General features: G+C 35.3%; 1 protein-coding gene across 1 annotated transcript in view; it reads left to right on the top strand.

Annotated features, from left to right (window-relative positions):
- The window catches only part of Col5a2 (collagen type V alpha 2 chain), a 146350-nt gene that overhangs the window by 89387 nt on the left and 34324 nt on the right, over window positions 1-22639 (top strand). The window contains exons 10-29 of the mRNA XM_017798841.2: window positions 758-811; window positions 1193-1246; window positions 2690-2743; window positions 6661-6714; window positions 8049-8102; window positions 8703-8747; window positions 9207-9260; window positions 10815-10859; window positions 13292-13345; window positions 16365-16463; window positions 16779-16823; window positions 16945-17043; window positions 18514-18567; window positions 18777-18884; window positions 19900-19953; window positions 20529-20627; window positions 21144-21197; window positions 21882-21980; window positions 22098-22151; window positions 22245-22298. Coding sequence (XP_017654330.1) covers window positions 758-811; window positions 1193-1246; window positions 2690-2743; window positions 6661-6714; window positions 8049-8102; window positions 8703-8747; window positions 9207-9260; window positions 10815-10859; window positions 13292-13345; window positions 16365-16463; window positions 16779-16823; window positions 16945-17043; window positions 18514-18567; window positions 18777-18884; window positions 19900-19953; window positions 20529-20627; window positions 21144-21197; window positions 21882-21980; window positions 22098-22151; window positions 22245-22298 — 1287 coding nt within the window. The remainder of the gene's footprint in view (window positions 1-757; window positions 812-1192; window positions 1247-2689; window positions 2744-6660; window positions 6715-8048; window positions 8103-8702; window positions 8748-9206; window positions 9261-10814; window positions 10860-13291; window positions 13346-16364; window positions 16464-16778; window positions 16824-16944; window positions 17044-18513; window positions 18568-18776; window positions 18885-19899; window positions 19954-20528; window positions 20628-21143; window positions 21198-21881; window positions 21981-22097; window positions 22152-22244; window positions 22299-22639) is intronic.

Below are 22639 nucleotides of genomic sequence, written 5' to 3' on the forward strand. Positions count from 1 at the left end.
AAGTGTTTATTCCACTGAGATGTCTCCTCGGCCCTCAAAGTTTTTTGATGGCCCTAAATTTGTATCATATTATTTCTCTATGTGATCAGCCTCTAACACTAAGAGTTATGTGTCCTTGCTTCTGAAATCTGATCATTATCTTATGTCATGATGAAAATTCCCATAATTGAATATTGCCAACTCTCAGGCTATTCAATCAAATACATACAAGGTCATGCTCATGTAGTATTATGATGAATTAAAGCCAAGGTAATTATTATGTGGACTCTTTAAGAAGAACATGATGCCATTTACTGCTTTTCATGCCTATCAAACACAGAAAAATTGAATTAGAATTTTAATTTTTCTAGTGGCTTAATAGGCATTAGGAAATAATGCTTTAAAAAATCTTTTACCCAGTCAAGGTTGCCACATTTTTATCATCAAGTGTGTGGAATTTTACTTCATTACATTGCTGAACAGAAAGGTAGTTGATGACAAAGTGATGTTGATGATAAGAGCCACTGGCTAAGCACCACTCTCTGTTAGCACCATTCTAGACCCAATGTGCATTAATCAGCTAAACAGGCTAATGGACTAAGTCTAATTTTTCAGATTAGGAAACTCTATCATATTCCAATTTTGTTAACTTGCCCAAAGTTACATAACTGGAAAACAGCAGAACCTGACACGTGGACACCCATTATACATTGTAGAGAGTACAGGGTTTGGTGTTCTGCTTTCCTTTGGTTGACTCATCATTTCTTCTGAATTTTAGGGTGGTGTGGGACCAGCAGGACCTCCTGGTGAGCCCGGCGAGCCTGGACCAATGGTAAATGCAGAGTAAACATGTTGATCCTATTACATGTGAGCCCACCTTTATGATGTGTTATATTTATTTTCCTAGGCCAAGTGATCTGGTAAGAAATAATAATCTAGTCTTGGAACACTGTACTAAGTTTTGTACTCGAGCTCCATGTTACTTATGTCACAGTTCTTTAGCTCAGAATCTGAATGTGGCGGACAGTACTGAGCTATGTACATTTGTGCAATTCAGCTTTTCTACTGTTGAGCACAAGATCTGAAGAATACAAGATCAAATTCAAAACATTAATAAGGCTTGGATGCCTTTTCTTTGTCTCAATAGCATTTTGGATATTATTGGTAGGGAGAGGCGAGTATTTTTCCACTTTTTTTTTTTCTTTACTATTAGGGTCCAATTGGTGCCCGTGGACCAGAGGGGCCTCCTGGGAAGCCTGGAGAAGATGTAAGTTTCTGTTTCATGCTGCCTTGGAGTTTGGAAGAGGCTAAGAAGGAGCTACAAGGGTTAATGAGAGTGTTCTTACCAATTCCCATTTCATTTTTCTTACCCTTTTAGTTTCCATTTAATTCACTCTAAACTCAGCATAAAATTTTACAAAAATCTGAAAGGAATTTTAATTTTGAGAGTATTAAATTATTACTTATTGTCTCTCCTCATTTCTCCAGGTTTTCCTTAAGATTTATCTATGCAGGGACTGGAAAGATGGCTTAGTGGTTAAGAGTGTGTACTGCTCTTGCAGTGTACCCTAGTTCAGTTCTCAGCACCCACACTGGGCAGCTTACAAGCCTTTGTGACTCTAGAAGAGGGACCTCACATCCTCTTCTGGTCTCTGAAGAACTGCACTCATGTGCATACTCCTTCCCTAAATATACATATAATTAAATCTAAAAGTAAAGTCTTTAAATAAAAAGAAAAGATTCATCCATGAGATGGGGCCACTGAAATGATCTGAAAGAAAAGAATGCATAGCTGTAGGGGCAGTGGACCCTTATGCTGCCATGCCAGCTTGGCTCCCCAGTGCTCAAAAGAGTTTCTTAAATTGGAATTTTAATTAACGATAATATTAAAGTACAATTTTAACATTAATAATATGTGATCAAAGGATAATGTCAAGCAACAGATCTGAATTTATGAATTATTTTCCTATTTTCAGCAAAGATGGAGATAAAATTAAGACTGGCATTAGATTCTACATGATCCTAACCCCCACAAATACAGTAATTTTTGTATTTTGTTTTGATAGTAACTTAGACACATTACACTGGTCTCAACCTTAGAAAAATCATTAGGTAGTTTGTTTTTGTCATAAGAAAAGAAATCGTAAGTAGTATATGGAGAGGAAATACTTCAGTGTCATGTGACCGTATATAATTTCACGACATATAGTTGTACTTACCTACATGGATATTTTGAGATAGGATCTCACTATACAGCCCATGTGCCCTCTGCCTCAGTCTCCTGAGTGTTAGGAGGACAGGTGTGTGCTCTCACACTAGGTTGCTTAAGATCAACCAGAACTATATAATACATGTTTATTGTTTTACTCTTTGTGGTACTGGGGATCAAACTTGGGGCGTTGCTCATGGGCAGGCACTCAACTTCTGAGCTATATCCTGGTCTTCTGCATGTAAATTCTGATATTCATAAAATGACAAGATAGATAAAGTTACTTTAGATCCATTTCTCTTGGATAACTTCATGGAAACTCCATAAACTGAACTGCAGAAAGAATTGTTATCACAAATAGAGCCTAGGTTGTATTTTTACCTTGTTCATAGCACAACACAAGAGTTTGCTATAGACTTTTCATCTGTAATTTGTCATCTAATGTCAGAGAAGGCTGTCTAATCTCTCCAAACCTCCCACCTCTCCCTTTTTTCTGTAAAGGGTGAACCTGGCAGAAATGGAAATACTGGTGAAGTGGGGTTTTCAGGATCACCGGTAAGTTAATGCTTATTAGTATAATGACACAAAGACAAAATAAATACCAGGAAACTGCAGTTCATGGTATGAACGTATTAGACACTAAATAAATGTAGAAACCAAAGCCATGCCCCCTTCTGTCAAAATGAAAAACATAGTAGGGCATTTTTCCAAAAATATAGCTAATTACAATTCCCAGATTGTAGCATTGGAACTACATGAAAGCCCTACTAGAACCAAGAAATTATATCCTAACTATCATACACATGGATATTCCCTAAACTTAAATTTTCAGAAATTAGGAAGTGTGTTCTGAAGTCACAAACCTGACCTATTTATAATTCACAGCACCCGAGTTCTGTTTTTACCTATTTTTTTATTTTATATTATCCCACCTGTCTAAAACAATAGCTTGAGTTTATTGACTTGTACTTGTTGTTGGTTGTTTTTCAACAGGGTCTCTCTAGTCACAGCTGACCTGGAAGTTAAATGTGAACCAGGGTAGCCTTGATCTCGCAGAGATCCACCTGCCTCTGCCTCCTTTGAGCTGGGATTAAAGGCGCAAGCCACCACACCTGGCTACTTTTTTAAAAATTAACTTGTGACACGAAACTGTGGACAGGATGCTTGTTTGGCTGCTCCCCAAGTCTCAGTGTTGCCCGAAATTCTTTATTTGTATTCTGGGCTCTAAGCTCTTGGGACAGGATGTGCTCTTTGCCAGGCCTCCTAACACAGTTGTTCTTCTCCATTGAGTCACTATAAGAACATCCAGGGCAACGCATTCCTCCAGAATTCAGGACCTCAGACCTTGAGCACTCTCGGAGCTCATTTTTCTGACCCTCATGATCTCTTATAGGGCCCCTTTTCAAGATGCGCTACAATAAAATTGGGAAAATTAGAGAATAAGGAAGCAAGAATCCTATGCAAAAATTTCCATTCTTGTAGTATCTGATGCCCACCAGCCCCTTAATGAGTCTGGTCTCCTCATTCTATTTCCTATCATTTCCCAATGTTTCTACACTTAGTAAAACCACCCAGTACTGCATGATCTTCTGTTTACTTTCTGGAAATTGATGAGGTTCGTGCTGGGATTTTTTTTTTTTTTTTAAACAGAATTGTTGATCTTTAACTGGGATTTATAGGGCTCTACGGATTATTTAGTTTCAATTATGAAACCAATCCCCCATCTTCTCACTCTCTTTCCTTTCCTCCTCCATCAGCCAGAGGTCTGAATGCAGACAAAGGCATGAGGTTTAGCCATTTAAACAAATGTCCTTTTCAGCCTCTCCAGGATTGATCCTCCTATGGCCTGCTGCACTCTGGCATGGTCTCATGGTGTGTGTCTCTGTGGGAAGGAAAGGTACCTTGCCAGCAGAGCGCAGATGTACTCTGCAAGCTCACTACAACAATGTGCAATTGTGCTGTGATGACAGCCCTGGGTCAGCAGAATGAGAATTCTTTATGAGAATTCACACATCTGGTTCATTTCCTTGTTATACTAGAATATGTAATCACATGAGAATTTCCCTCACGGACCATAAAAGCTGAAGTTAACTAATTATTTGAAATAACATAGCTCAGGAATTCTCCCATAGGCTTGGATAAGTGTGCACTGAGTTGCTTGCTCAGGGGGGAAGGGACACATATCTCAGTAAAAGGGAGGATTCCAGTGGAAAAACTTAAAGGGAGTTCCTGATATAAAAGAATTCCTAAGCAAGGTTGGATCAACAGAAGAATTTGTGGGACTTCATGTGTTCAGAGAGATGATATGCATGTTTATTGTGATACCCCCAAAACACTAAAGAAACATTTTCCCTTCAAGAAGTCACAGAGGAAATATTACTTTGATCCTATCATCTGAATTTCTTTTATTGAGTTGTTCATTAATTTATTTAGTAATCAGTTAATAAAGACTGTATGGAATGGAAGGATTTGGGCATTCATTTAAATGCTAAAATACAAGAAGTTCTCTGGATAAGTTTAGATAAAGAGCTATGAGACTTCAAGGTTTTAAAGCATTTCTTTAGTCAGTTGTCTATCCAGTGATTATTTATTCATTGTCCACTAAAGTGTTAAGTAAGTGTAAGGCTAAGTGCTGAGGATATTATGGTTACTAACAATAGTTGAAATTTGACAATAATTGATAGCATTGATCTGTACTATCAAGGTGCAAAATCTGACAATAGTGGTCACAGGAATTCACTGCAAAATTCATCTAGAAAATGAGACTAAGTACATGACTGAGTTACTAGGTCACTATCAATTTAAAGGAAGTATTTGGAAAGTGTCTTAAGGATCATTTCAAAATAGTTATATAATTAGTTTGATTTTTGGTTATATTTCTATTCTTTTAATGTGCTTCAGTAGAAGATACATAGGATTAGCAGAAATATGGAAATGAGATAGGAAACCAAGCCATTCTCACATCTCTTGACCTTTCTGTTTGATATTTTATTTCCTCATTTAATTTTTATTTTATAATTAAATTTTTATTCTTTGGAGAATTTCATACATTAGTACTGTATTCATATCATTTCCATACCTCCCTCTTACCCTTCCAACTGTTTCTATGTCCTGATTTCATGTCCTCTTAATTTTGTGACCTCTTCTTGTTTAATTATTATTGTTACATATACAGTATCCATTTAGTATTGAACACTTGGGATTGAATAACCCTTCAGGGAGCTTATCCCTGGAGAAAATTGATTCTCTCCCTCTCTCAGGCAGCCATTAATTGCCTTTAGCTCTTCATCCAGAGGTGCAACCATGGAAAATTTCCCCCACTCACTTTGCCATGTTAGCTGGGGTTGTCATCATGTAGGTCTTGTTTAAGCAATCATATTTTTTGAGATTCCATAAATGGCGTTCTTGTCCTGTATAGAGACCCTATGTGGCAACAGGTGTCATAGTCTTCTGGCTCTTACAATCTTTCTACCACCTCTTCTGCAATGTTCCCCAAACCTTAGGTATAGGGTTGCATTGTAGATGTGTCAATTGGGGCTGGCCACCCTATGGTCCATTATTCACAATATTTTGACCTCAGTTGTGGATTTCTGTAATAGTCTTCAACTGTTGCCAAAAAAACAAACAAACAAAAAAACTTTCAAAAACCCCAGTGCCAGGCATAGGACACATCCTTCTGAATTGTTTGTCAGGATTATCCTAGAGACTCCAAAAACCAATATAGGTTATTGCCACTGCCCTTGGTTACTTCCAAGACCTTGAAGGTAAGTGCCCATTGCTGAAGATACCACACAATTTAATACAGGACTTGGAGATATTGAACTGGAACTGACCTGGAAGCTTCCTCCCTGAGGACCAGCTCTCATAATATTGGGGGGTACTATGCAAGCTGCCAGGGGAGAAAAGCAATGAATAATCCTACCCATTTACTAAGTCACAAACTCATAAAGCTTGTCCTGAGCATTTATTCTAATAACTACTGATTGTATTATAATAGTATCCTCATTTAATTCTGGTGTCAGTGTTCAGAAGCTTAGAAAATAAAAAACCCATTGACTTGCTACATGTACTTTGACTTTTCTATGGCGAATAGAGTACAATGCAAAGGAGGAAACAGTTCTCTTAGTCCTTTCCTGAAGTTTTCTCCCTAACCTGGACCTAGTCAATTTAGACATTACACATGTTAATGCATGCATTTTTTTTCTTATTTCTAGTCAGATAATAGTGATTTCATTTAAAACCATCATTAAATAAGTACCTGATTATTTAATTCACATCTTTGTGTATCATTCTTCTGTTTCTACACAGAGTACATGTTTTGTAAACTTTTGATTACCTAGATAACATTTTGATAGCTAAAAGTATATTATTACTCTTCAATGTGTTGGTGAAAGACTATGTGTCTGGTATCTGCAGGCAAAAGTATATTATGCAATTTTCTCTTTGTATTAATGCTGTGTACTTTCTCCCAGGGAGCTCGAGGTTTTCCTGGTGCTCCTGGTCTTCCAGGCCTGAAGGGTCACCGAGTAAGTTCTCTAAGTCTGTGGTTTATTGAGCGGGGCCTGGGTAGTATTATATTTAGAACCTTTATAATTCCCTGTGTCAATTGTCTTTACTGTTTGTGGTTCAAATATTTGTCATTATTGAAATTGTAATGCTATTTTACATTTTCTTTGAACATCATATGATTTAATAAAGAAAATATACTGTGAGCTTTTATTACATATTTGAATACTGTGTTGCAGAAAAGTATCTCATGATGAATAAGAAAAGTCTCTGGCCTACAGATTCAGTTAATAATGGACACATTTAGAAAAATAGGTAATCATTATATGGGGCAATAAGGGACCTGATTCAAATACACTAGGTTACATAAAGGACCTATACATTGGAGATTTGGAGACTTGGAAGACAATAAAAAGTTCTTTTTATCTCAAGATAATTAATATGTTTCTATTAAATATAGTACATACAAGTGTGAACCAATATATATCATGTGTTTATCATCTATTATGGATATATTTGTATATGCATGTATCTACCATCTGTCCGTTTACTATCATTCTGCTGTCTATCCATCAATCACCTACTCATCTACCATTCTGTTAACTATTATCTATCATCGATCTATCAGTTTATCAGTCTATCATCCATCATCTATCTAGCTAGCTATCATCTATCTATCTATCTATCTATCTATCTATCTATCCATCTATCATCTATCTATCTATGTATATATCTTTGTTATCTATCTATCTATCTATCTATCTATCTATCTATCTATCTATCTTATTATCTATCATCTATCTATCTAATCTATCATCATCTATCATTTACTTATCATCTATCATGTATCATCAATCATCTATTTACCTGAAAGCAAGGCCAATATTACATTAGTATACTGACTAGTCTCTCTTTTGAGTAGTTGATCTTCTGATTAGAGTGTTGCTGAAATACTAGTTATTTTAAATACCATTCTTTTTTGGTATCTACTGGGAATTGGTTCCAGGACAGCATCCACACAATGATACATATTTTTTAAACTATGTAAACCCTGTAACCTGTGTTTCCTCTAGGACCAATGTCAATTATTTTATTGCTGTAGATTACGTTTCTATTAAGTCACAATTTTTTGATGATTAACAATGTAAGCTAAGAGTATTATCTAAATGTGAAGCTCTAATTTTCATTGAATAGCTTTCAAAAAAGTCAACACTTTGGAAATATAGTGAGCAACAACTTTAAATTTTGTACTTGCTTCAAAGGCACTTTCTGAGAATTCATTTTTGATTCTTTTTTATGCTCTTGAAAATTTCAGATAGCAGTAAATATTTACAAGTTTACATTTTCTTCTTAGGGACACAAAGGTCTTGAAGGCCCTAAAGGTGAAGTTGGAGCAAATGGTGCTAAGGTAACTGTTCAAACCTAAACTTAACAATACTGTAGCACTTCATTTGCTTTGTGTACCTACAACTTTTACATAAGCAAAAAAACTTCTGGAGGAAGGAGGGGTATAAATTAAAGAATAGTGAAGTAAATAAAAATTGCCCATCATTTCTACCTTGAATTGATTTATTTATGTAGGGAGAGAAAATATCACAGAAATATAGAGGAGTTTTTAAATGGGAACCATCATTATGGGATACATGTGTGGAAAAAAATTAAGTTCATTTCTAAATTTCCTAAGAAAATATTGCAGTAATTTTTAGCCTTGTAAAATTTTGAGATATGTCAGATATAAACATAATTATTCTTTGGCTAGAATTGATAGCTTTTATCAATCATGTTTAAATTCCCAGTTTTATTTTAGGCTTTATTTCTATAGAAATTAAAAATTCATTTACTTATAAGAAAAGATAGTAAAACAAAATTCTGAGATATTCTTTGAAAGCATAATTTTCAAATGTTATTTTTGGAAACTATGCCTTCAAACTCATGCATATATGGAACAATGTTATTTTAAAATACCATTTAGATTTTCACATTGTGATTTTTCTCAACTCTGCTTTAGGGTGAAGCTGGCCCTACTGGTCCAATGGGTGCCATGGGTCCTCTGGTAAGCACTTTTTATTTCATTGTTTTTAAGATTACATTAAGAACATGTGATAAAGAGATGTCATAGCTAGTAAAGAATCTTAATTAGCAGCTGATGAAAAGCAAACCAAGAAAATTGTACACTTTATAAGGAAATGGGTCCTTTCTGCATTTCACTGCTTTCCTTGACTGTTAAATGCCTGTATTTTCTATGTAAAGTGATCTGAACATTATTGTTTATTTAGTCTTTAAATCTAGGTTAAGTAAAATCTATTTGTATCCGGGGTTTGTATCTCCACAGGTAAAGAGAATTTTACACCTAAATTTTCTTCTGTAAATAATGCATAATATGTTATGCTATTTTAATGTATAAATCTCTTTATCTTTAAGTATATTGCATTTAGATTTGAGGGAGCAGTGAAGTCTAAGCAGCCTAGAATTCATGTAAGATGCTTCAGGAGAATTTCTCTCTCACCTGTAGGGACCAAGAGGAATGCCGGGAGAAAGAGGAAGACTTGGGCCACAGGGTGCTCCTGTAAGTAAACCTGGTATCTCTGATACCATTGAGAAGTACAGTGAATTCTCTTTCAGATTAGTTTTACTGATTATGTCATTTGATTGAGAATAATACCAGGTCATCTATATTTTATTTTGGAATTTTATTTTATTTCAGAACAAGCTTCACATTTGAAATATTAGCCAGCATCGCATAACATTCTGAATGCCGTGAAAAAAATTCATACAACAGCTCCTTCATATTTAATCACCAACATCCTTTTGGCATGTTTCCCCAATGAAATTCCATCACATTTATAGCTGCTGCATCCCCTAAGCTTTCTCAAATACCTGAGATATGGCATCTGTAGCCCATTCCTTTACATTTGTGCTCTGTCTCAGGCCACTGTTGGGGACACTGCTTACCACTGTACTACCACAGTAAGCCAGTCCTGATCCCTACTCCATCTAATGCAAATTCGACCATGAGGAATCCAGCTAAAAAAATCCAATTCATAGTCTGCTCTCTCATAGAACATTTGGCACTAGTGGTCTTTGAGTCTTGGGTCAGTTTTCCTAGGCAACAGCTTCAAAGCACTGACTTGTATACAGGAAATTGACTGGGGAGTGCTGTTCGAAAATACATGTGTGAAAACACGAGTAAAAGAAGCAGAGTTGGAGAGAGGAAACTGGATTGTGTTGCAATTGCAACAGAGACCTCAATAAATCCCATGGGTGTCCTGGGGCTCTTCAGACATGTGTTGAATGGAAACCAAACATTTTAACCTTATTGACCAAGGAAAGGGCAGAATTTGGAAAAACATAATGCCCTTAGCAGAAGGCAGTTGCCAGGGAGAGCTTCAGCTGTGATCCCTCAGCAGGTGTCACTTCCAGCTGATGCAATTAGCATTTCTGAGATACCAAGTCTTGAAGGGAATCTGGGTGAAACTCACAGAATTCTTTCAAACATCATTTTTGTGTGTGCATATGTTTTTATGCATGTTTGTTTTGCAAGGACATTCTGTCCTCAGAGTTAATCTGGCTATTAATAAGGCTAAAATATTCAAATTCTCATTGTCTCTGAGCTTAGATGACAGGTGAATCAGGTAAGATAACAGAATTCTTAATCAGTTTCATTTTTCTCAATTTTTATTTTCATTTATTTAAAAACATTAAAAATTTATTATTTATCTTTATTGTATGTGCATGAATGTTTTGCTTACATGCACGTAAATACACCCATCTGTCCTACAACACACTCAGATACCAGAAGAAGGTGTCGGATTCCCTGAAACTGGAGTTAGAAATGGTTATTAGCTCCCATATAGATGCTGGGCACTGAACCCCAGTCCTTTGCAAGAGTATCCAGTGCTTTTAACCATTGAGCCAGCTCTCCAGCCCCTGATTTTTCTTTCTTACTTCTGCAAGGAGAAATGTGCGTATTGTTACCATACTAGCCTTTTACAAACTTGTATTTTTGTTGCCATTACCTCAGAGACACTTGTTATCAACCTTATAGCGGAAATTGTTTGAAAATGGATTAGAAATATTGTGGAAAATGCTAGCTGATCTTCTTTCCTCTTCTCTTTGTTAGGGACAACGAGGTGCCCATGGCATGCCTGGAAAGCCTGGACCAATGGTGAGTTGTGATGTTTTCACGTTAACTAATTAATTAGTCCATTATTCATTTATATATTTTCATATTCGTGTATTTATTAATTCATCCATTCTTTTATTTATGCATGTGTAAACATTTACAGAGCACCCAATATGTTCTAGACACTGCTATTTTTTTGAAATAGAAAGATGCTAAATTCAGTTATCTTTGAAAACTGGATCAAGTAATCAATATAGGTGTCCAATACTATTGCTGTTGGCTGTAAGGTAGAATACAACTTGAAATGTAGGAATGTAGAGGAGGATGTGTTTAAATCTGTAATAGATGAAGGATGTAAACAGGAATTAAAAAATAATTTTCAAATAATATCTTGAGTTAGCAATATATAAAAGGGCAAGAATGAGTAAATGAAAAATGTGATGAACTCAGGGAAATATTAAGAGGGTCAAGCTGGATTGGCTTGCAGGTAGTAGCTCACACAGTTGCATTTAGTAAGTTAAGGAGTACTTGAATTCTTTCTTATAGTAGATATTGAGAGATCATTCTGGAATATTATATGTAGGAATGTCTTGACCAGAAAGATCATATGCCATTGAATGAAAGGTGGAATGAAATGGCTAAGGCTGAGCAAGAATATCATTATCACAATTCCAGAGAGAAACTATAGAGATGTAAACTAAAGTTACTTTGCAGTGGAAGCAGATTACATATCAATGAGCTAAAAAAAATTGAGTTGCCTATTAGTCTTCTAGTTTATAGAGTTTTGTGCATGATGCAGTTTACCTGAGATTGGAAATATAGGAAGAGGAACAGACTCACTTTGTGGATTTGGGTTTTGGATAGAAAGGAATTATTTCAGTTTTGTTATTGGATGTGTGAATATTTGAATTTTGCCATATACACAATAAATAAAGCTATTGCAGTAAACTTGGATTCAGTATCACATGGGCTAAGAAATGGTGAGGTTTCAGGGAATGTTAATGTCTAATACACTGAGTTTTCATACCTAGTATCAACAATACTACTATATTTTTCTCCAGGTAATCTTGAACTATGTCTTAGATACTGTTTAAAATTAAGAATTTTTAACCCATATTTAAAGATGTAAACATTCATACTTAGTGATAGTAAAATGTAAACAAAGGCACAGTTCTTTAATTTGATAAACTCGTGATATATTTTCAGTCTTGCAATAATTCTCCAATGTGTATATCTTCAATTATTACTCATTAACTGCTGAGGTGCCAAGAGGCATAAATATCTTAAGAGACTTTAGAGATAAAGTGGATTGCCTATAGATAAAAAACTCTACATATTGTGCCAATGACTCAAAGTATAACCCTACAAGCTAAAGAAAGCTACTGCTTTCAAGTAGCTTAAAAAAGTATTTTTTCTCAACTATAGAGTAACTTATTCATACATGTGCCTTCATCATCAAATCACATTACATTAGTAATTCTTTAGTCCTTCAGGAGTGGTGCTCTGGTTTTTAAAAGGATGTTATAACAATGTCTAGAAGAAATTATCCCTATGATTAAGACTAGTTATTCATAAAATATAAATAATAATAGTGTAGCTTCATAACTAAATAGTCTGTGAAAAAATGTATCTGGTTGAAATAGTAAGTTAAGTCAAACTCTGCTAGATGACCTGTGCTAATATTACAAACACCATGAAAGTGTGGGGTGAGGAGAAGGAGACACAGAGAGAGATTGTTTTGGTCATAGGGACCAATTTTAAAGGTTTACATATTTTTTCATATGCCAAAAATGAAATAGAATTATATTAATCAAAGTTATTTAACCCAAGGATCTTTTCCCCCCTTGTTACTCAAAAAAAAAAGAAATGAAATAAGTAGAAAATGAATATATTTTCAGAAGGCTTTTATTAATTCAAAATTCATGGACCAGCATAATATTCAAAAAAGAACTGAGGTAATTTAGAATGAGATTCCTAAAGTCATTTACTTCCAATCCAGTTTACATCAATTATTTAAGCTCTGTGCATCCTATTCAAATGTAGGACAGTGTTAAATATCTGCCTGAAAAATTCTCCAGATAGTTCTGAGGCTTAATTTGAATAGAATGAAGAACTAGACTTGGGCACAAAATACACCTGTTGAATAACTGTCTTTGTTACTTGGCTAAGGTAGACAAAACATATCTCCCAGGACGCAATTGTTTTGAACAATTTTCAATTGTGACTCAATTGTATTGGGCACAATTAGGTAATTAAATTCTTACATTTAATACCATCGGATTTATCTTTGAGCACTACGTTAGATCAATGTTGAAAAATATTAAACATAATTCCATTATTATGTTGCTTTTAAATTACAAAATAGATTATTTCTATCAATCATTAATACATATCCTAATAGGAGAATGGAAAAATTAGCTCACTGCATACTAATTAAGTAGATGTCTGATTACGTTCCTGGTTTCTTTAAATAGGGTCCTCTCGGGATACCTGGCTCTTCTGGTTTTCCAGGAAATCCTGGGATGAAGGTGAGTGTTTGATTACATGAGTCCCAAAGTGAAGGGCATTCCAGTAATTGGAAAGTATAGGAATTTTGCTTAACAAGAGAAAGAGCCTAGAGTAGTATGTTCATGGTATTTTTGGAGCGGGAAATTAACAAAGAAAATAGAAAAATGAAAATCAAAGAATCTATTGTGTTTTGACTCCATTGACAGACTTGAAATGACTATAAGAAAGAAGAACTGAATAAAAACTTTTATTGGATAGAGTATGCAAAGTAATCAGCAACAGAATGTTCTAAACAGTAGGAAGTGAAAATAAATTAGAACTTGTCAACACGTTGGCTATTTCTCTGCCCCTCCCCTATCCCTTAAAGGAGTAAGCAGGGAGGACATTTGGCTCTCCAGGTGGGAATGGATTAAAGCATTCTGTGGGGATTGTAGTGTGTCACAACTAGTTATTTCTCTCAGTACTTTGGGAGAGAGAGTCAAGGATTATAGTAGGAGGATGTTAAGATTATATTAGATAATTCACAAGTAAATTCCATCCACTACTTCCAAATTGTAAGCAACAATATTTTATTTCACCTCACTCTCAGGGTCAGTAACTTCATCTTGAAGATGAGATTTCCTTACAAGATTCAGCTTTATAAAAATGGCTGTACCCATGGTCAATCAACTGGGGCCTCTGTGTCTTTTTTCCTTATAGAATTCTGTCTAGGATTAGGTGTGATAATCTGTATACACCCTTAGTGTTGGTACTGATCAAGCCAATATCCTCAGTGTAGGTTCATGATTCTTGTTAGTAACTACACTCAGATTGGATTTGACTATAGAAATGAAATGAAACTGACATTTCAAATATCCTTTGAAATATGAAAATCTACTTTTTAAGTTATTCTACAGGTTCTCCTTAATGGCATCTTTAAATCTTTACCACAGGGATGCAACTGCTTTCAGAAGAAGTCATAAGTTACTGCAGTAACCAGTCCCTCCTTTCAATAAGAAACTTTTTGCATCTTTTGGGTTCTGATCTTCCTGAAGTGTGCAACTGCTTTTCCTCCTCTTTCTCCTCCTTTTCTATCTTCCTCCTCCTCTTTCTTCTCCTCTACCTACACTCATGTTAATACTATTATTTTTCCTCTTCTTCTTTCTTCTCTTCTCACTCTTCCCCTTCATCCTTCTCCCATTCTTTGTCTTCTTTGTGATACTGGAGATCAAACCCAGGGCTTCCCATATGTTAAGCAAGTGTTAACCACTGAGTTACATCTTTAGCCTTATAGCCCAAATCTTTGTACAACCGACTCTGGCCCCATATTTCCCCCATACTCTGATTAAAACGTGAATTTCCTTTGTCTTTCTGGGAGACTTCCCACAGTCAAACTGAATGCTTCCTAGGGAAATAAGGAAAGGACAGTCCTTGAGCCTAGAACAATGAAGTAGCAGAAAGGAGTTTCTGCTCACCTCAGCTTCAGTTAGACAATTGCTAAACTTCATTAGCAAACAGTTTATACAAATGGTCACTCTGGATATGGCCTGTAGCCCCGCATTTTTTCTAAGACTAATTCTAGGCTACTGAATGCTTCATAATAAAGCTAAGACGTGGCAAACAGTATATCACAAAACTTGTTTTCCTCTCTCTGCTACTCATCATAAAATCCCTGGGACTTTGATTTGATCTCTTTCTGTGAGAATCTACCATAGTTTCTGATTCTGTATGGATAAACTTCTGTACCCAGTCATTTGCACTTCAGTGAAGGATAGTGGGGATTTAGTATGTTTTATTAATACTGATGAACCTCTTAAAGCTTGCAATTTCAGTTTCCTTAGTCTCTGTATCTGTAGATACATGATATGTAGGATAAAATACAGAAGCTAAGCTTGAATTTCAGAAAAACATATGAGAGACTTGTAGTATGTCTCAAAAATTGCATAGAAGAAGCTAACCCTAAAATTGTTTAATTGAATCAAAACTCAGCTACCTATACTGGCTTTGGATGTGCTATCTAGATTACCACATATAATTGAAATAAAGATTACCAGGTCTACTTTGTTCTATAATTAATATTTTAAAAATGCTCTTTAATTCCTAGAAAAAGAAATATTTTATTTATTTTTTGAATACCTCGAGTTTTGCTTTTAGGTTGCCAGAAATTAAGCTTATCAACCATTGCAAGCCTGGTGTTTCCCATGTTATTGAATAAATATTTCTTTGAAAGTCAATAGAGTTGTGTTTTAATAAATCAAATTATATCCTGTATACACTGAAACATGATTTTCTCTAATGCTTTTATAGCAAGTAAGCAATTTTTTGTTTTCTAATGATGTGAGATATCATATATACTTTTATAATGAATTTAACCCTTTCAAAGAATTATTGTCTGAGTCCTGAAACACATTTTAGTACTTCATAATATTGAGTTGAAGAACTATTAGGGAGTTTGTACTCTGGTGATTGAATCAAGTTTTAATTGTGTGGTTGATTGTTGTATTGGAATTCCCCTCCTCCATTTGATTTTCATTGCTTAAGAAATCTCAGCATGCTTCTGCTATATAATGGTGGTCTTGAAGGGACTAAATATTTATTTAAGGGCCAATTGAAAGCAGTCTTTGAGGGAGTAAAGCATCTACTTCTGTTCTTTGAGTGACTTGGTGGTGTCTAGTATAGGGACATTCTTAATTTTTGTGAATTTACATTGTGTTAAATGTATAGCAAGTTAAAAACATTTGGTAAAATGTGTTAAAAAATACTTTGTGATGGTTCAGAGGAGAGGTGACTTAAATTGACATTGATGATTATGTAGGACTTCTATAACTACAGACTGGGAGAATATTCCCAGTAGGAAACCCCAGCGTTATGATATAGGAAAATAAACAGGAAAGGGTCCATTTTGTAAATCAGGCTGACACATCCTCAATAAGCTCTTTTGTGCTTTTAATAGTTTCAAATATTCGAAGATTTAAAATGAGAATCTCTAAATATGCAATCAACTTTATACCAGGATATGATATTTTTCTTAAATTAATATTTCCATTTTTGTGTCTTTAGGGAGAAGCAGGTCCCACTGGAGCAAGAGGCCCCGAAGGTCCTCAGGGACAGAGAGGTGAAACTGGGCCACCAGGTCCAGCTGGCTCTCAAGGTCTTCCTGTAAGTTTCTAACACCTCTAAGAACTAGCTCAGAAAAATGGGCATTAATTGTATCATAAAAATGTAATTTATTTTAATATAATCAATCCTGAATTATTCAAACTCATTAAACAATCATTTTAAATGCCAGTACTACGTTTTTTTTTTCTTTTCTATCTTATGGGAAATGTTATTTACAAAATACTGCTGCGATATAATGGTAGATAAAATTTGCAATTTCCCTGCCTCTTCTTACATGATCTGAACATCTGAATACCACTTCAGATGTGCCAAGATATAGCTCAAGATTTAAAAAACTTTTCATATACATTTTAGGGTACGATGGGAACTGATGGTACGCCTGGTGCCAAAGGGCCCACGGTAAGTAGCAACATTTATGCAAAACAAAGCTTAAAGGGATGTAATCCTATAATCCTTTGGATATTTGTTCTAGATTACTACCTAAGTCCCTGCTCATCATGTCACTCTTACTGTCTGATAGGGCTCTGCAGGTACCTCTGGACCCCCTGGCTTGTCAGGACCCCCTGGATCTCCTGGCCCTCAGGGCAGCACTGGACCTCAGGGAATTCGAGGACAACCGGTAGTGTCTTTTGAAATAATTGTGATCCTTTTGTCCGATCCAATAAAGGCACCTAGAAAAATGATACACAGTGGAACAAAGATAAAGATAATGTGATTTACTTGAATGAGGGAAATGAAGACTGCAATCATTGTTAAAGTGAAATTCAACTCTTAATTTACAATTTTGATGCTTAAATTCTGAGTTGAACATTATTGCAATGTGTTTTATTTTAATGCTTATTTTAAACTAAAATAATAAGGTCTTAATTTCATGGTCTACCTCAGAATTTTATGAATAGTTGAATAATAACTGCTGTGGAAATATTTTACACTGGTCTGGGTATCCATGTAGATATGGCCACACACCTGTTAAAAAAAAAAAGAAATATTTTACAAGTCAGTGAGAGGAAATGTGGAGATTTAACAGGAATTTATACTGCTGTCTTGGCTAAAAACGAGTTCAGCAGCTTTGAAATTAGAGGGTGATTTCAACACATTATTCATGTTGAATGAGTTTCAAAGTTTGGCAGAAATCATGAGCAATATTATAATTAGACCATAAGAAATAGATACATTAAGAACTTGTATATATTTAGATTTTAGATTGGTGTGTAAAAATAAACTAATCTTATTTTTGCTAGCTAGCTAGCACTATTTTAAACAAGCATTTTAGGTTTTATTCAAAGTGACAGGTCATGTTCATAACATTTCCAGTGATGGTGCCAGGCTTATTGAAATATGAGTGTTGCTCATTCACATTCAATATTACCATGTTCTGAATTTAGCTGTTGGTTCTTGCAACATAAACTACAAATAGTATTTAAGGAAATATCTCAAAGGCCCAGAACATTTTAAAACTGAAGTGAACTATGTGAAAAAAAGTTGTCAAATTCTCAAGAAATAAAACGCAAATATAAATTTCACTCCAAGAAAATAAGTCATATCCTAAAATAGAAGTTTTCATTGCTATTTCTAATTTTAATGATTAAATCTGAACACTGAATTCTAGATTTTCTAGTATATATGATAAAAATGGTATAAAATAAGTCTCTTGATGGCTTCTTTAAAGTAAACTGCCTCAAAATTATATTGGAAACTATAAACATTTACACATATAAGTTCCTATGTGTAGTCCATATAATTTACAATTCTATCGGATTTTCAAAGTTTAAACAAAGAGTGTATTTCACACTAAGCAGATGGCTTAGTTGGTAAAGTGCTTGAGGATCTGAGTTAATCCCCAGAACCGACATAAAGAATGCTGAAGGTGGTGGGGCCTGCTTGTAATCTTGGGCCTAGGAAGGTGGAGACAGGCATACACATACCCATGCACCTGCACACAGAAGTACTTACACAGTCACAAAAATTACTGTATTGAATTTTACCACGAACTCAATACAGACTTAGAGGTCCATACACTATATTCAATTAGAGCAGGAGGGATTTGCTGAATTCCCTGTTTCTTAAAACTATTTGTATTTTATTTTAGGGTGATCCAGGTGTTCCAGGTTTCAAAGGAGAAGCTGGCCCAAAGGGGGAACCAGTAAGTCTTTATTTTTTAATAATAAGAAAGGTATAAATATTGCCTGGCTACGTACTGTTTAAGATTCTCACGTATTTAAAATAGCAGTGGGAATTACGGTGTAAAAGAATGATTTAATATACTTTAAATTTTGTGACTGGCTTCATTAAATGAGTTTCACGACTATAACTAATTGAATCTCCCTGGAAATTGTCCTTTTGTTTTAATAGGGGCCACATGGTATTCAGGGTCCCATAGGCCCACCTGGTGAAGAAGGCAAAAGAGGTCCTCGAGGTGATCCAGGCACAGTTGGACCTCCAGGACCAATGGGAGAAAGGGTAAATTTGAGTAATTAAGTGCTCTGTCTCTGTCTGTCTCTATCTCTGTCTCCGTCTCCCTCTCTCTCTCTCTCTCTCTCTCTCTCTCTCTCTCTCTCTCTGCATGTGTGTCTGTGTGTGTTTGGGGAGGTTGTGTTAATAATTTTGAGGATAGTAAGGAACAACAAGAGACTTGATGTGGGTCCTTTCAGAATATAGTATAGTTGTCTATATGGAAAAAGAGCCAAGTGCTTAATCATGCTTCATTCATTTGTTTAATTAGTATTGACTGAATGGTCAATTTAAGCTAGCTTGAATTGTAAGTGATTGGGATACATCAGTGAACAAGAAGCTTGTGGTCCTTATCCTCATGTGGGTTGTAGTGAACAGATTTAATTTATTGGGATGATAAATATGTCAACAGATAAATAAAACACACATTTTAATAAGTGCCCCATATACCAAATACTTGGTGACATGGCAGAGAATAACTACATGTATATAACAGTGAAGGGATGTTAGGTTTGGTGGAGAGGAAATAGAGTCCTCTGAGAAGCAGCATTTTGGCTAAGACTTGAAGGGGACAAGCCAGCAAGGGAACTTTGGAGAAGGAGCTTTCTCAGTTGAGGAGGCCAGAAAGGACTTAGGAATTTTAGCAGAAAAGATTGATGAGAGTGGAGTATAAGTACACAGCCTTGAAAGGGACAATACTAATTTCATGAGTGTGTAGAGCTTTAGTGAAAGCCAAGGTCTTCTCAAAGAGGGCAGCAGGAACACATGCTATTGTTAACATTTAAAGCTCTATGGATGGTGATTTTGCCTGTCATACCAGCATATTAATTTTTGTGGCACTTATATTCATTAAACTTTTAAATTAATATTTTCTAGTCATGTACCTTTTCTTTATATTTACCTTTTGCTATGTTGGTTTGATCATAGCTCTAAAATCTTTACAGTATCAAAAATAAAAACTACTCACTAATTAGAATACATAATAATCAACAAAAATTAAGAGTTACATTTTGGTTCTTTGTAGGGCGCTCCTGGCAATCGTGGATTTCCAGGATCAGATGGTTTACCTGGACCGAAGGTGAGATCACACCAATGCACTCACGTGTGCACTGTTCCAAAGGATGCTAATTTCTAGGATGGTGATGTGTTCCTGACTTATATGAGTCCATACACAGAAAGGAGACAGATGCAAAATGTCAGGCCTTGCCTCAAACCCATCTTCTCTATTCTTTTCTTTTCACGTTAAGAGACCCTGGGAGATGAATAGTGATTTGAATAATGTGGGGATTTACTTCCAAACTTTCCAAAGTCATTCATGGAAAGAAAAGGTTGTAGACCTTTAGTCTAGATGATATGGTTTTTAGATGGAAATTTAGTCTCAAAATCTTTTCTTTTTAATATTAATTATTTAAATGAAGCTACAATTTCAGTTTTTATTATTTATTGATTGTAAATCTACTATTTTCACAAGGAATAGAAGTTAGAACAAAACATTGGGTGGCTTTGTTTTCTAAGAGGTCTTCGTAGCTTCTTTGACAATATAGTTGCAGATTAGTATGTATTTGAAAAATAAGACTTTAACCTCTTTCTCCTTTTTTTTCCTATAACCATTTTTTCCTTTAAAAATTATGACATGTGTTTTCTGCGGAATAGGGTGCTCAAGGAGAACGGGGTCCTGCAGGTTCCTCAGGACCCAAAGGAGGCCAGGGAGACCCAGGTCGTCCAGGTGAACCTGGCCTTCCAGGTGCTCGGGTAAGAACACTGTAGTTACATGCTATGAAAGCACCCAGGAAAATTTCCTTCATTAGTTGAAATTGAAATTTTTATGGTTAGCTTGATTTTATACCATATAACATTAGTTTTTATGTTTTGACTTGTTTCATTAGTTTTTAAATACTGGTATAATACTTTTTTGTCCTGTATAGAAAACACCTTAATTTCTAGATTCCCTTTGTCAATGGCGTATTTGAGAATAGCATTATCTCCTGTCATGAGAACAATATTAATTTGTAAATTTTTATGGTTTTTAAAAATTTCATGCTAAAATTTTCATGCTTGACCTTTGGCAGAGAAAAAAATTATTTTCATTTTAAAAAGTCATGTAAAATTTTATTTAAAGAGCAGAAAAGATTGATGAGAGTGTAGTGTAGTGTAAGGAAACATCCTTGAAAGGGAAATTGCCCTTTTATTTAGTTAGCAATGCAGTATTTTTTCTCTTTACTTCAAGTGCAGTTCAGCAGGAGAATAACAGTTAATTTTCATTTTCAGGGTCTGACAGGAAATCCTGGTGTTCAAGGTCCTGAAGGAAAACTTGGACCTCTGGTCAGTGATTTAAGTAAAAGTCTGCCAATTTTAATGTTCTCAGTTGAATTATATTGCATTTATTTGATAATGTAAATGTTGCTCATGATTATGTATTTTAAGTGCCGGTTAAGAACCAATTCTTGGGACCTATGCATTTTCAAATTTGACAAAAAAAAATGGCTTAATTCTTATTGATGTAGATATTTGAAATTGAAATTGCTTTAGTGAAAAAGTTGAAATAATGTGTTTCAATATTGGTGAACTTTATTTAACAATAAATAGTCTCATTCCCTGATGACTTCCACTTTTATATGTTGGAGAGATAAGCTGGTATATATGTTGGCAGTCCAGGTATTCTGAGACCTTTCTTTATAATGAAGCAGGAAATAGGAATCCTAAATGTTCTGTTCATGACCACAACATGTTGTGAGTGAAGAGAATATCCCCTTGTTAACATGGAAGGGTGGGAGATGTGCCAAGGAGGCTTGTAAATGAAGTAAAAATAGAATCTCTGTTCTAAATACTCAAAGTACTTAAGTGTTTTGTAAAATCCATTCAAATTTTATAATTCACTAGGATACAAACAGGAAAAATGTTAATTAATATATCTTTTATGGTTAGCAAAGGCAATCAACACTGTGGGTAATACAATATTTAGAGAGAGCTTATGACTGATTTACTAGTCTGCTGTCAATCTTGCAGGGTGCACCAGGGGAAGATGGCCGGCCAGGTCCTCCTGGCTCCATTGGCATCCGAGGGCAGCCTGGGAGCATGGGTCTTCCAGGCCCCAAAGGTAGCAGTGTGAGTACAATGAAAGATGTTCAATATCTCATCAGAATCCTCACTTGGAGACCAAGGTACATACGTATGTATATTTAAATTGAATGAATCTTTGAATAGTTTCCATTTATTCTTTAGGGTGACCTTGGAAAACCTGGAGAAGCAGGAAATGCTGGTGTTCCTGGGCAAAGGGTAGGCATACACTTATGGTGTTGAATAAAATATGTATGAAGCTATCCAAATTCTCAGAGCTTCACTTGACAAACCATCTCTATCCCATTCTAGGGGGCTCCAGGCAAAGATGGTGAAGTTGGTCCTTCTGGCCCTGTAGGCCCCCCGGTATGTGACCTTTATATCACACATATCCACTGTACTTCTCGGTGATGTTTCTTCAATATTTTGCTTGATTAAGTTTCAGGGGAAGGGACTGAGAATATAAGGGACTGGAGATGGATTTCAACTGTGTCTTTTCATTTGATTTCTTGTGATCTGGTACTTCATACTTTTTTGAATAAAATATGTAATCTCATTTTAAACTATAAAAAGGAACCCAGTGGCAAAATCTACCCTATAATCTTTATATACCACAGTAGAACATATTAGTTGAGGAAACTAGTGTTTGAGAAATATTTTATAATGTATTTTATATAAAAATATTTAAATACAGGAATATCTTGACT

This window comes from Nannospalax galili, unplaced genomic scaffold (assembly GCF_000622305.1).
Source record: "Nannospalax galili isolate Female #2095 unplaced genomic scaffold, S.galili_v1.0 scaffold115, whole genome shotgun sequence".
NCBI lineage: Eukaryota > Metazoa > Chordata > Mammalia > Rodentia > Spalacidae > Nannospalax > Nannospalax galili.